The 15,273-nt window shown below is 47.1% G+C and overlaps 1 protein-coding gene across 1 annotated transcript in view; it reads left to right on the forward strand.

The window, feature by feature from the left end:
* The window catches only part of LOC146074317 (stabilin-2-like), a 227,452-nt gene that overhangs the window by 162,325 nt on the left and 49,854 nt on the right, over positions 1 to 15,273 (forward strand). The window contains exons 49-53 of the mRNA XM_083182260.1: positions 3,747 to 3,881; positions 5,263 to 5,322; positions 5,856 to 6,032; positions 8,565 to 8,654; positions 10,951 to 11,097. Of these exons, the coding sequence (XP_083038386.1) occupies positions 3,747 to 3,881; positions 5,263 to 5,322; positions 5,856 to 6,032; positions 8,565 to 8,654; positions 10,951 to 11,097 (609 nt within the window). The remainder of the gene's footprint in view (positions 1 to 3,746; positions 3,882 to 5,262; positions 5,323 to 5,855; positions 6,033 to 8,564; positions 8,655 to 10,950; positions 11,098 to 15,273) is intronic.

Raw genomic sequence — 15,273 nt, forward strand, 5'->3', positions numbered from 1 at the left:
CCAGCTCCTGCTGGTCTCGAGTCAGGCCCCTTCTGTGATGGCTGCTGCTGCTGCTTCTTCTCCAGTGTGGGGTGCCTTGGGTCTTCCAGACTCCCTCTCTCAGCTGTCAGTCACAGCCAGGTTCTCTCTTCAGTGCACTGCTTATCACACTGGGCTGACCTCTGCCCTCTCTGCAGGTCTTTAGACTGCCAAGCTCTCCGTGCACAATCTCTGACTTCTCTCCTCTCTGACTTCTCTCCACTCTGACTTCTCTCCACTCTGACTTCTCTCCACTCTGACTTCTCTCCACTCTGACTTCTCTCCACTGCAGCAAGTTTCCTCCCGCTCTGCTGGCTGACCCCTGACCTCTCAGCTTCCTGTCTTCACACACTCCAGGGCAGCCAATCAGGGGGGTGTCAGGCTCCCTTCACGTGAAGGGAGCTGGGCTGTTTAACCCCTCACAGCCCTGCTCGCAAGGCAGGTATTTGCTGGCAGCGTTGGCCGGCAATGAAAAGGCTCCATTGGGGCATAGGCGGGCACCCTTCACTGGGGTGCCACACATGGAAGTCACTCTGCACACCTGTGTCAATACAGCCAATATATATTTTCTATAATAGTAGCTACCATGTCAGATATCTGGCAGAAGGGAGGCTACCTCTCTCTATGGAGGTTCTGCAATCTCTGTGTAGCAAAACAGCTGTCCCCATCAACCTGTTTTACTCAGAAGAGGGCAATATACTGTAAAAAGCGTGCATTCTGGGCAGTCATTTATCCTTACCAGTCCCCAGCTACACTTCTCACTAGACTACAGGGTCAATGCAAGATTTTTCAGCACCCTAGGCCGAACTTCAGCTTGCTGCTCCCACCACTACCACCAATATCGACTTTTCAGAACCTCATGTTAAAGTGTGGAGGTAAAGTCTTAGAAGTTCTACACCAGGGGTCTTCAACCCGTGGCCCGCGGGCCGTATTGTTTTAAAAATTGCGTTTTTTTCTTAAATGCCGTGCTGATTTAAAAAAAAAAATCCTTCCACACGCTGTCCCCTTAAAATCCTTCCACACGCTGTCCCCTTAGCAGTGGGACACAGCGGAGGTGCTGACTGGGGCGGGCGGGACTGTGCGCATTGTGTACTTCCTGTTAAACTTTAATGAGTCTTTAAACATATGCCACACATATGATGCCCATTATACATCAGTAGGAATGCAGGCTGGAGTCAGACACAGTTTTAAAATGAAACATCGATTACTAGATGCAGGGAGATGATTGGGAGGAGCAGTGGAGTTGACGGCATGTCATGAGGGAAGGAGGGAGGAATAAAGCGCGATTTCTGGCGCTGGGGAAGGCAAGTGCTGCTGTGTGCTGTTCCTCACTTGGCGGCAGGAGGTCAGATAGTGACCTCCTGCCACTCCGCCGTCGGGAAGCGCTTCATCACTTGGCGGCAGGAGGTCACTATCTGACCTCCTGCCGCCAAGCGAGGAACCGCTACACAGCAGCAGGTAAAGTAAGTGCCGAGCTACCACTGAGCGAACCCGGGACTAGGAAATATGCGCCCTGTGCTTAGCATTCTCCTCCCCTCCTCTCTGATGCGGCGGATAGTGAGGGGAAGGAGAGATGCGAAATGCACTCTGTCTTCTCTCTCACCTCTGCATGGAAGCGGCGGCGGGCCGGCAGCATGGCTGATGTTGGTGTCACCCCACTAACTGGTGACACCCGGTGCGGGCCGCACCCCCCCGCACCTGCCTAGTGACGCCACTGTGTATGGGGAGGGTGCTGACTATGGGGGAGGGGGGGCTGGCAGTGCAATGTGGCCCTGTGTATGGGGAGGGTGCTGACTATGGGGGAGGGAGGCTGGCAGTGCAATGTGGAGCTGACTAAGGGAGGGCTGGCATGCTGTGCAATGCAGTGCTGACTATGGAGAGCAATACTAGGGCATTTTGTGAGGGACACTACTGGTGGCATTTTGTGAGAGGCACTGCTGGGTGCATCATATGCATAAGCAGGAGTATTGGGGGCCTTATAGTGCAATGGGCATCATGGTGTGAGGCATGATGTGCAATGGGTGTCATGGTGTATGGCATAATGTGTAATGAGCATCATGGTGTGAGACATAATGTGCAATGGGCATCACGGTGTGTGGCATAATGTGCAATGGGCATCCTAGTGTGTGGCATAATGTGCAATGGGCATCCCGGGTGTTGCATAATGTGCAATGGGCCTTCATGTTTATATGTCACTGTGCGGCCTTTAGACAGCCAACTTAAGTGTGGAAGGACAACAACCATTCCTGTGGTAACCAATGTCTGGTCATGCAGGTTGCAAAAGTGAGGTGTCAGGTAATTTTTTTCCTGCTAGTTCACACTCTTATAATTAGACCACGGCCCTTATAATTAGATAACACCCCTTTTTGGGAGCGCGTGCCGTAGGCGCACGCAATTTCTTAAATACCAAATTATGTATGGGGGGCTGCATTTTTAGTCTGTTCACACTGGGACCCTAATTGTTTAGAAATAGCCCTGGTGCAGACTATATATATTGGGGGCAGGGTTTATGTGTATGGGCAGCTGTACCAACTATCTATGCGGGGGGTGTGCTGTCTATCTATTAAGAGCTGTGCTAAATACAACAGTAGAGCTTAGTGGCCCTCAGGCTTCGTTGAATTTTTTAATGTGGCCCACACTGTTTTAAAGGTTGAAGACCCCTGTTCTACACCTTCCATTTGCATTAAGTACAACAAGGATGCCTCTGTGAGTCCCCTTTAATTTTAGACTCAGGGGCACCGCCCAGAATCTGTAGCCCCTAGGTATCTGCCTAGTGATAGAGTCAGTGCTGCTGGAGCAGCATTCATACATAGATGACGGCATGGCGGTGGAATTGGCTTAGCATTCTAGTTGGGTTTATAAGCCTATGAAATAGGCTGACCAAAGCCCATTTAATTTGTGGGGTTTATTTTGGGCTACTTAAAGCTTCATTTTGATAAGAGAAGCTGCATAACCACTACTACTACTTGTAATGTGTAGCCATTGAAGACCTTGAATAAAGAATGCATATTCTGTATTCCTATCATTAAGAGACATTGCAATAATTCCATATAGGACTACTTTCTGCAGTTGGACGATATACAGTATTGTTCGATTGATGGACAAACAATATAACTGTAGGTCATACCCGATATGTCTGTAAATTAAGTTGTTCACAGACATATCAGGTCGGCACGTCAGCATATGCAATGTCGATATAAAGTATCTTCATGTCTGGCTCTTCCGCCAATAGTCCCATATGCCAGATGCAGGAATCGCCAACAATTATGTCAAAGCTGGGGTGACCTATTGAGGTGCACATCCAGTTATAATGTTTGGCCAGACATATCAAGCAGGCGAATGGTAAATGTGTATGCTTATTAAAATGGCCACTCTGGTGGCGGAACCAGTGATCAGGCCGAACCGTCGGCATACTGTGTACCCATCCTAAGTTTTTATTTTATTTTCATTTTCAACAGTGTCCCCTAAATATTATACTGCTTCTACCAAAGGGAAATGCTATCTGTCCCGAAATAAGTTACTTAAAACATTTTTTATGTACAGTAAGTGTAGAAATCCTCCACTAAAAGTGAAATTGTATAACTAGTAGTTTTACTGCGATACTGATACAATGAAAATCCTTTTTTACACGGCCTTTATGTGTTTAATAATGTGTAGATAAAACTCACTCTATTGTGTATATCCTAATTTGTCCTGCTGAATACATGACATGTTCATTTCCATTACAGAACACTGTGGTTTTGAATGAAGATACAAATGTCATATCTGATGAAGAAATGATACTATTGACAAATGGAGTTGTGCATTTCATTGATAAAGTACTTGTTCCCAAGAAAATGCAGGAGAGATCGGAGAAAGCAGTGGTAAGGATTGGTATTATTTATGTTGTAATACTGGGTACACACTATAGGATTATCTGTCCAATCTTTCTCGTAGGAATGTAAATCTGTATGGGAGCAAATGACAATTGACCATTTGCTCCCAAAGACTGGAAAACAGATTGATTCCCACAATTTATTCAAATGAACTTGCAGTTTATGTGTAGTTAGTGGGGTTCTGAGTGTGAATTCCAATTTTTCGGCATAGGAATTTTTTTTAAATAAAACAGCCTTTCTCTGAGCCTCAGGGATTTTTTTCCAACAAATAGTTGCAGGGTAAACCGTGCGGATAATTGAATAACCCAAATAATCTCAAAGTGTGTATCCAGCATTATTCTATAAAGAGCCCCAAGTCCAGAAAGTGGAGAAAACATGGGCATTATTCAGATCTGCGCTCAGTACAAATTTGTTTGGAAAATGGGCAAAACCATGTGCACTGCAGGTGGGGCAGATGTAACATGTATAGAGAGAGTTAGATTTGTGTGAGTTGTTTTGTTTCTGTGCAGGATAAATACTGGCTGCATTATTTTTACACTGCAATTTAGATTTCAGTTTCAGCACACCCCACCCAAATTTAACTCTCTTTGCACAGGTTACATCTGCTCCACATGGTTTTGCCCATTTACCAAACAAATTTGTACTGAGCTCAGATCTGAATAAGGCCCCATGTCTGACAAAAGAAGCAAGTGTTCTGGGAATGTTGTCAGGGTGTAATAAATGTAATTAACAATCATGTATTCACCTTTCTGGTTGCAGATAGTTCAGTGTAATATACGATGATCCAACTATGATAGTAGTTAATGGTGAAAATGACTATAGAGCAGGGGTCCCCAATGTTTTTTTAATCACGGCACCCTAGAGTATAAGAATTTTTTTCGGGGCACCCCTAGGCCGAATTTATTTTAATTAGATTGGATTTATATGCTATTCTTAGGGTCAGTTATGTGGAAAAGGGCAGGAATTGCTTCTGTTTGTACACATTTTATGATTGGCAGCCACCAGCACTGGTTTTGCTTATAAATAATTAACCATTAATAATTTTAGTTGGTCCTGGACTACCAACCCAGGGCACCCCTGCATGTGTCCCGAGGCACCCCAGGGAGCCACGGCGCACAGTTTGGGAACCACTGCTATAGAGTCAAAATTAACACATTCTAAAACAATTACATTGTTCTAAAGCTGTAATTCAGGCCCTTCAACTGCTGCTTCCATTAGTGCAGTGCAGTAAATCTCTTCATCACTTTATTAAATAGGAAGGTCTTCGAGATACGATTCTTTATAGTGCTCCATATAGTGAAGTGGTTTTCAAACTGTATGTTGGATATTATGTCACATCAAAATACATGTCTGCTTTTCTTTTCTCCAGGATAATTTAAAAACAGTTGCAGAATCGAATGGATACAGTACAATGATCAAATTAATACAGGTACATTATTAACTATTGGTGACTAATTTATTTTTATTTAGCGCTTTGCTTTTAATAAATCAGTAGTTTGCAAATTATAGGATATTCTTGATGATTGCATAATGCAATATGACAGTATTTTGTTTTTGTAAAATGTATAAATATGCACATTAGTCCTTTTCCAACAGTGATAGCAGTGACACCGGAACATTGCTGAACCTATCCTTTGTCATTCTACCTTAAAGCTGGGCACACAATATGCGGCCTATGATATTATATAGATCACGACTCATATTGTGATGATGTATCGTACACATCGCATAGTGGGTACCGCCAAATCGCACCATGTGTACGCACCTTTGGGACCTTGGAGCTGATCCTAAGTTGGGAGCAACGCAAACTCTTCACCTACACCAAGTCCATTCGCCCAGGGACCCTGCACAAGCGCATAAATAATTATGCTCATGCGCAGTAAAAAAAACATCAGTTTTCTGAATGACCCCCATGGTGTAATGTGACCTGTTTCATTATCAGTCTCCACTATTTATTTGCAGGATGCAGATCTAATGACTCTCATAGATGATCCGGTACACCGACCAGTCACCCTCTTCCTACCAACAGACCAGGCCATTCAGAACTTAACCAAGGAACAAAATGACTTTCTATACAATAGTCAAAACAAAGAGAAGCTTGCGCAATACTTAAAGTATCACATCATTAGGGATGCCAAGGTAAGTGGCAAATGTTTCCTTAGTATGAGAATCTATTGAAAACGAAAATAGATATATTTCCTTTGGCAAGACGTGACTTGTATACCAGTACATGCTATGGGGATTAATTAGTGACCTTACAATGTATCGGAATGTGTATTACCCTAAATTGTATTGAGGTCCATTTATAAATTGTACTGATGACTGCTGCAAAATTTGCCCAGGAATCAATGAACCACTGGATCATTAATGCACTGAGCATGGGGTATGACATGTAGGCTGTACATGATCATTGTAATGCCGAAGCTGATGGGTGTCCTATTTATTAAGATGCCCATTTGCTGCAGCGTAATTCCAGGTTCTGCGTACTTAGAGGAATTATCGTCAGACCAATGGCCTGGCCAGTAGCGTAAATTCTTCCCAGTTGGCCATGGCAAGGTAAATATTGTGCCCCCCAAAATCTCAATCAGTAAGGTGTCTGTCTACAGTAAGACATGTCATGGGTTCTAATACAGGGTGTGACACTTGCAAAAATAATGTTAGGACAGGGAGTCAGCCCCAAAAGTGACATTGATGGCTTTCAATTAACTGATTCAAACAGGCAGGGAGGAGAGGTGCCCCCTTGGGAGCAGGAGCCCGGCGGCAGATGTCTCCATTGTCTCCCAGAGTTACGCCTCTGGGCCTGGCCATCATAATGTCTGACTCTCAAAGGTCGCCGGTGTCACTTTTATACCCATAACCTGTCTGCAACTTGTTGCCACACCAATCCCCTGTTACTTCCCAGAAATGTCTGCGTGAGATCGCAAGCAGCTGCTGTGACCCAAAATATGGCGGTGGTGCAGCCAGTAGTGAGGGCAGGGGGCTACCCATAATGCCTAGTTTCATGATGTGATTGCAATCGCTTTGCTGAGAGGCACTTTGCACGCTGGGGGCCCTTATCCTGTGCTGGGTGGTATCCAGAATTCCCATTTTCGAGCAATAACACAAGGGATCTGGGAAAGTATCCAGATCCTATATGTTATCAGGTTTATAAGGGCTCCTTAACTGGGATTATGCTTCACATACCTGAGGCACAAGAATCATAATCCCTGATAAATGCCGGGTATCAGTGCTAATTGTATATTCCCTTGGCGAATCAATTAGCTGCAGTAAAATACATTAAATGTTGTAATTTATTTAGATTTACAAAAAAAAACAAATGTAATAAAAAATGAGTGATTTCTGCATTGCTGTGATGTACTGTGGTAAAAACTTTGGTTCAGAAAATTCATTCTGACTAAAAGTATGACCTGGGTAAGGCAAGATTCCGAGTAACGCACAATGGGCCTAATTCGATAGCGAATTGAGAATCGAGAAGGTTGCAAATTTGCACTTGCGCGCACATGGCTGCACGCTTGTGCAAGCCCTTAAACTGTGCTCACATTCTGGAAATTGCTAAAACAAGTGCCGACAGGGGGTGGCAACACAGCGTTGGGTGAGCAGCGACGCTGCTTTGGGTGACACAGCAGCCAGCAGCAGAGGATGAAGAGCGGGGAGGGCTCCTCTCCTGTCCAGCACTTCCCCTGCAGAATATAGGTGTGTGCCACTGCCAGCGGGGCACTCACTATGGTCCTTATCGGATGCGATACATCATGAATGCTAAGAAAGCACTCGCAATGTTTCGCTGATGGTAGAATTCTGATTGATCTTATGTGCTGCACATTAGCATCGGATCCAATCACATGTCAAATACCTTCAATTTGGCCCGATTTTACCCGATATATCGGCCCAATCAGTTGAATCAGGTGAAATCAATCCAAATTGGACCTGTGTATGGGCACCATTATTCAGTACCTTGCTACAGTATCTCTGTTTTCCCATATCTATCTTCAGCATATGGCCCTTATTCTGATTGAGTTGGACGGCTGCTTGTTCGGTCCGACGGCTGATGTATTGTGTTTGCACATGTGCAGAGGCATTTCTGCGCATGTGTGAATGCCTCGCACATTCGAACATGCCGTGAATTCCGTGCAGAAAAGGATCGTACGGAACCATCCGAGCAAGGGGTGGAGAGGGGCATGAAGGGCTGTTTGGGCTCATTACCATATGCGTATGTACCCGCGTTTCATGGGCGTTACCTTGAAAATGTTGGGCGTACGTATGGTAATCAGGCCGTGACGCACGTGTGGGGGGCGGACAGCTGACATAGCCAGATGCCAGCTGCCCGCCCATATCCCTTCTTTCGCACAGAGAAATGTCCGAGTGGTCTGGAGCACTCGAGGCTGCCTGACCGCTCGGTCCATCATTCGATGGTTGGCGACCATCGGAGAATGGGGGAGGTTCCCGAAGATGGGGGAGGTGTTCGCATGAAACATCCACTCGCGGTCCATTCGCTCAGTGTCTTAATACATTCGGATGGTGTGAGTGATCTGTACGGTAGGCGGGGCTAAGAACACTCGGTGGCCGTCCGAAATACGCATCCATCTGAGTCAACTAGATTATGGGCCTTTTTTGTGAATTGCTTTTTGTTGTTTTGTCACTTGTATTAAAGTAGAATTTTTTTTATCATTCTAGATTTCTGCTTTTGGCCTCCTTTCTAAGGGATCTATAAAGACTCTTCAAGGCTCTGATGTCAATATAAAATGTGCAGACAAGGATTCTATTGTAAGCAGCTTGTATTTAACCATATCTTATATTTTAGAATTGCAGAGTTCTCATACTAAGTAAAATAGAATAAATTGCATAATGTAACTGGAGCATCCAGGCAGAAAACATGAAATTGTCAGGACACTAGAACTTGCCCGAACCCCAACCTGAGGTGTGGGGGAGAGTGCCAGGTGCTAGTGGTGCAGCGTGACAGCTCAGGTCTTAGCTAATACTGACCATGCATTAGGATATAGGGAGGAAACAGATCCATACTGTACTGAAGGAAAGGTTCAACTTGGAAAACTGCTAGGAACTACAGGTACAGTACAGGGATCTAACCCCAATGGATTTAAGCATGAAAGCCAGTTGAGGCTCACTGCTGTGTGGCACATTGTGAACTTGGGTTGGAGTTTAGAAGGGGGGTCCAAATTATATTTTTTGCACCTTGGCCAATTACTCACAACAAGTTCTGACATTGCTCAGAAGGCAGAATCATACTTGGAAATCAATCAGGGAATAATAGAGGTGAAGATTGGCATTGTACGCACACACAGGTAAAGCAGGTGATACAAGCAAAGTAGATACAGGACTTGCAGGTGCTGGCTAATCCAATCAGGTGTGAACCTTTTCAGAATTAACTAAACCATTCAACCTGAAAACAGTATTAACCAGGCTTGCCAGAGGGAATTGTGATAGATGGGTGCTCCATCCACCGTCTGCACAAATGCCCAATTCGGCTATTTTACTCTTTTCTACTTTTTAAGAAATCGTGACGGAAAAATTATGGGGCTATGAGTTTTTCCTGATTGTCAAGGGATGAGGGGTGTCTGCTGGTCAAACTGATATGGTGATTATGGGATCATACTTGCATTTGTTGTATTATATGATCACCTGGTCTATAAAGTGCCTTCTAAGAGAGTGTAAGTCCAGACAGTGTTCTTATGGGGCCTTCACATGGTGAGCTTTTGCTGAGCGATCTGAGCAATGTAGATCGCTCAGCAAGATCACTCAGTGCTGCACAGCGATGTGCCAGCGATGTGTGCTGAGCGATCTGTCAGGGCCAGTGCTCTTCACTGAGAACACTGGCCCTGAACGGCGATCTAACTAGATTAATCCTGCATGCTGGATATTAATCATCAGGCGATAGCAACGCACATTGCTAATGCTATGGCCCCTACACGAAGAGCGATGTAGGGGCATTTTCTAAGTGATCTAGTCAGATCGCTGAGAAAATGCCCTGAAATTGTCCAGTTTGTAGGTCCCATAAGAGTAATTTCTTTCCACATTTTAGTATACAGTATGAGTGCTTGTGGCCAACCCAAGAACAGGTATCTAAGAACCCCAGATTCCAAAATGAAAAAATTGGATTCTATGTTAATTACATATCTGTCCTTTTCTAAACAACCAATGCAAGACATAGGCCTGCCCATAGGATATGGCTCAGTGTGGACTGTCACAGCTTTTCTACTTTCAGATTTATTACCCACGTTCTCTCTATTTGTACACTGGCCCCACATTAAATGTTCTTGATTTGGTGGAAGTCTACAGTCTTTTTATAGATTGAGAACAGATCAATTTTATATCTTGATAATAGAATAGGAACCTAATTCAGACCCATTTGGAAGGGGCCGAATTCGGTTGCACTCTGATGGTGGTGGGGGTCTGCGCATGTGCGTATTTGCGCATATGCAGATCTTGGGAACAAACGGCTTTGGCTTTCACTCAGCCATTCGCTCCAAAGGGGGCGGGCGGGGTGGACAACCGGTCGGAGCAGGGAAACGCCCAGCATTTTATGGGTGTCCTCATGAAAAACGATATGCATTCCCTTTTTGCCCATCTCCTGCTGAAATAAAATTTAGTTTTCACTGAGTTTTAATTCCGAACGGGAGAGAAATCATTTGATGGTCAAGTGCTGCCTAGCAAGTGGGTCTGAATTAAAAAAGCTATATTTTGTGTGATTCAAAAATAACAGTCTGCATTTGAGAACTACAATAGAAAAACTGATCCCCAATGGCGCTGCCTAGTATACCCAAAGTAGTTGTAATGGAGGGTGTCCACCTCCTGTAAGAGATATAATACAGTCTTAATTACCTCAGTCTCTAAAATACTGAATTAATAAATAAGATTGCCGATACCAACTAAGAACAAAGGTTACTGCCGCACCGTCACAGGCATGTGCAGAATGGGTCCTAGACAAGCACCAATCAGTAGTACTTTGTGACTAACACAGCCAGTCTGTCCACCTCTGAATAAGGCCCATTATGTATATTATCTGTGGAAACTTTTTATGTAGGAAAATATTTTATTTTTCCAGGGAGAAATTTTCCTGGACAACAGACAGTGCAAGATTATCCAGCGACAACTTGTGTTTGATGGTGGCATAGCATATGGCATTGACTGCTTGCTGGCTCCATCTACTTTGGGAGGTCGATGTGACAACTTGATGACTTTTGACATGACAGTAAGTACCACTTTATTGCTGCTGGGATGACTTAAGCTGGGTACACACCTAAAGATTTGTCTTTCCGGTGGAACAAAAACAGGGATTTTGTACTTACCGTAAATCCTTTTCTCCGAGTCCACAGGTGTCACTGGAGTTACACTGGGAATAGAAGGCGACCACAGGGAGCATGGGCACTTTAAAATAATTAATCAGTGTGACCAACTCCTCCCCTTCTACTTCCCCTCCCAGGCAGTCATAAAGATCGTGCCCGAAAGGGAGCAGAAAGATATAACACACATCCGAGAGGAGGTTCATCACAACATAACATCATTCAATACGTATAGTAGAAAAAGATATATATATATGAAAAAACAAACACACACAGAGTCAAACCAGACGAGACAGGTGTGTAATAACCATGTTTAAATAACCCTGACAAGGGAAAACTCCAGAGGTTACCCAATAGGAACCTAACACTGAACGTAACAGGTGGAGAACAGCGCTGAGGTGGGCGTCCAGTGACACCTGTGGACTCGGAGAAAAGGATTTACGGTAAGTACAAAATCCCTGTTTCTCCTTCATCCACTAGGTGTCACTGGAGTTACACTGGGGACGTCCCAGAGCTTTCAACCCGGGTGGGTGAGCGCTGAGATCCCCTTAAAACAGAGCGGCCAAACTGAGAAGCTGGTGCCGCAAAGGTATCAAACCTATAAAAGCGCACAAAGGTGTGCCGACCCGACCATGTCGCAGCACGACAGAGCTGTTGCAAGGAGACCCCACGGGCAGCCGCCCATGAAGGACCCACTGATCTGGTGGAGTGCGCACCTATGTTAGTAGGAGGCGTCTGAGCCTCAGCAAGGTATGCCTGACGAATAGTCAGACGGATCCATCTGGCCAGCGTTTGCTTTGAAGCTGGCCATCCACGACGCACTGGGTCGTAGGTAACAAACAAGACATCCGTCTTGCGAAGAGAGGCCGTGCGAGAGACATAAATCCGCAGGGCCCTCACCACATCCAAAGTCCTATCCTCAGGTGAAGCCTCTGTGAATGCTGGAACCACTATGGGTTGGTTCACGTGGAACGCTGAGACCACCTTTGGAAGGAAGGAGAGACTGGTACGGAGCTCTGCTCTGTCCGGGTGAAACTGGAGGAACGGTGAGCGACAAGAAAGCGCCCCCAGTTCCGAAACGCGCCTGGCCGAGGCCAGAGCCAAAAGAAGAACCACCTTCCAAGTGAGATATCGAAGATCCACCTCTTCTAACGGCTCAAAAATCGATGACTTTAAGTACCTGAGGACTAGCTCTAGGTCCCAGGGAGCCGTAGGCGGACGAATAGGGGGCTGAAGCCTCAGCACCCCCTGGAAAAACGTGTGGACTTCCGGAATGAGAGCTATACGTTTCTGGAAAAAAACTGAAAGTGCTGAAACCTGCACCTTAAGTGTATTCAGTCTAAGTCCAGAGTTTAACCCCTCCTGTAAAAACAGGAGCAACCGAGCCTTCTTGAACAGAGTAGAGGACACTCTGCGTCTTTCGCACCACGCCACATAGGATCTCCAAATACGATGATAGTGTCTGGAGGTGACTTCCTTCCTGGCCCTCATCATTGTAGGTATCACCGCCCTAGGGATACCTGCATGTCTCAAGATGGACCTCTCAGCAGCCACGCCGTCAAATGTAGACGTCCTAAATCTGGGTAGATGAAGGGACCCTGACTGAGGAGGTCCTCTTGAAGAGGTAGCGGACACGGCTCGTCGATTAGAAGATCCGTCAGGTTGGTGTACCACGAGCGCCGGGGCCAATCCGGCGCTATCAGAAGCGCTGTTACCCCCTCCCTGCGAATGCGCTGTAATACCCGAGGTATCAGCGGAAAGGGAGGAAAGAGGTAAATGAACTGGAACGGCCAAGGGGCGACCAGAGCGTCCACTCCTGCGGCCTGAGGATCTCGAGTCCGCGCGAAGTATGTTGGGAGCTGGAAGTTGTGGCGGGACGCCATCAGATCCGCCTGCGGACACCCCCAACGATGTACTAGGGACTGAAATACCTGAGGGTTGAGGCACCACTCCCCCTGGTGGGCATGTTGCCGACTTAAAAAGTCGGCCTCCCAATTGTCCACTCCGGGGATGAACACCGCTGACAAGGCCTGAGCATGATTCTGAGCCCAGAGGATGATCCTGCTTACTTCCTTCATCGCCGCCTTGCTCCGAGTGCCGCCCTGTTTGTTTATGTAGGCGACGGCTGTGGCGTTGTCGGACTGAACTCTGATTGCTCTGCTCCGCAGCAGGTGTCCCGCCTGCAGAAGAGCATAGTAGACTGCTCTGAGTTCCAGCACATTGATGGAGAGTAAGCTCTCCTGCCTCGTCCATAAACCCTGGAACTGGTGTTCCAGCGTTACCGCCCCCCAGCCTCGAAGGCTGGCGTCTGTGGTGAGGAGAGTCCACTCCCATATGCCGAACCTCCTGCCCCTTTGCAGGTTTTCGGAGTTGAGCCACCACAGCAGAGACAGACGGGCTCGAGGAGACAGGGTCACCCGCTGCTGAAGATGCAGGTGGGACCCTGACCACTGGTGAAGGAGAGACAACTGGAATTGGCGCGAGTGGAAGCGGCCATATTGTACCGCCTCGAAGGAGGACACCATCTTCCCCAAGAGTCTGGTGCAAAGGTGCACCGTTACCTGTGGCCGTCGCAAGACCGACCTGACCAGGACCTGCAGGGACTGAACTTTGTCGGGCGGTAGAAAAACCTTCATCTGCTGGGTGTCCAGAATCATCCCCAAAAAGAGAAGACGTTGGGACGGCTGTAGCTGAGACTTTGCAAAGTTCAGAATCCACCCATGACTGATGAGAGTCTCCTGGGTGAGTCGTATGTTGGACAACAGGGCCTCCCTCGAACGATTCTTCAGAAGAAGATCGTCCAAGTAGGGGATGATGGTAATCCCCTGTGCCCTGAGGACCTCCATCATCACCGCCATCACCTTGGTGAAGACCCTGGGGGCCGATGAGAGACCGAACGGCAGGGCCTGGAACTGCCAGTGTTGTTCCTGTATAGCGAACCGGAGGAAGGCCTGGTGAGGAGGCCAGATGGGGATGTGCAGGTATGCGTCCCTGATATCCAAGGATACCAGGAACTCTCCCTGTTCCAGTCCCTGAATCACCGACTGCAGGGACTCCATCTTCAATTTGACCGCTTGTAGAAACGGATTCAAATCCTTTAGATTTAGTATAGGCCTTACCGAGCCATCCGGCTTCGGCACAAGGAACAGACTGGAGTAGTATCCCTGAGTACGCTGATCCTCGGGTACTGGTATCACAACTCCCGTTGTCCGCAGCTTGTTGATTGCTGACAACAGAAGTTGCGCCTTGTCCCCTGAGACTGGGAGACCGGTCTTGAAAAACCTGTTTGGAGGGACTAACCTGAAATGGATTTTGTAACCCTGGGTCACGAGATCCCTTACCCACGAGTCCTGACAAGACTGCAGCCAGATGTGACAGAAGGACAGCAGTCGGGCCCCGACTCTGGGATCCCCCAGATGGGACCGTGGACAGTCATGCGGCTGGCTTTGAGGACTTGGGCTCCTGGACAGCTGCCGAGGCGCCTCTGCCTCGTCCTCTGGAGCCTCTAGATGGAGCTCCGCCTCTGGAACGACCTCTGAATCTGGTCGTAGGCCGAAAGGACCGAAAGGAGGGCCTTTGAGGAGTCCTGCGTGTAGCTGGAGGAGCCGCTGAGGGAAGGAAGTGGGACTTACCCCCCGTTGCTTGGGAGATCCACTTGTCGAGCTCTGGCCCGAAAAGAACCTCCCCATTGAACGCCAGGGCCTCCACAGCACGCTTGGACTCTGCGTCAGCCTGCCATTGGCGTAACCAGAGAGCTCTGCGAGCTGATATAGATAAGGCCGAAACCTTGGCTGCAACCATGCAGACGTCAGAAGAGGCGTCTATTAGATAATTGGATGCCTCCTGGATCTGTTCAGCCAACTGAACAATAGAAGCAGGGTCAGAGCCCTCACGGACCTCTGTTAGGATCTGAGAAGCCCATACCCCTATGGCTTTATTTACCCAGCACCCGACCTGGGCCGGACGCTGAATAATTCCAGCTGCTGAAAAAATGTTCTTAAGGGTTACCTCCAACTTACGGTCAGAAGTATCCTTAAGAGTGGTTGCACCCGGCACCGGGAGAACCGTCTTTTTGGACAGTCGTG

Source organism: Crinia signifera, chromosome 4 (assembly GCF_055691185.1).
Source record: "Crinia signifera chromosome 4, ASM5569118v1, whole genome shotgun sequence".
Lineage (NCBI taxonomy): Eukaryota > Metazoa > Chordata > Amphibia > Anura > Myobatrachidae > Crinia > Crinia signifera.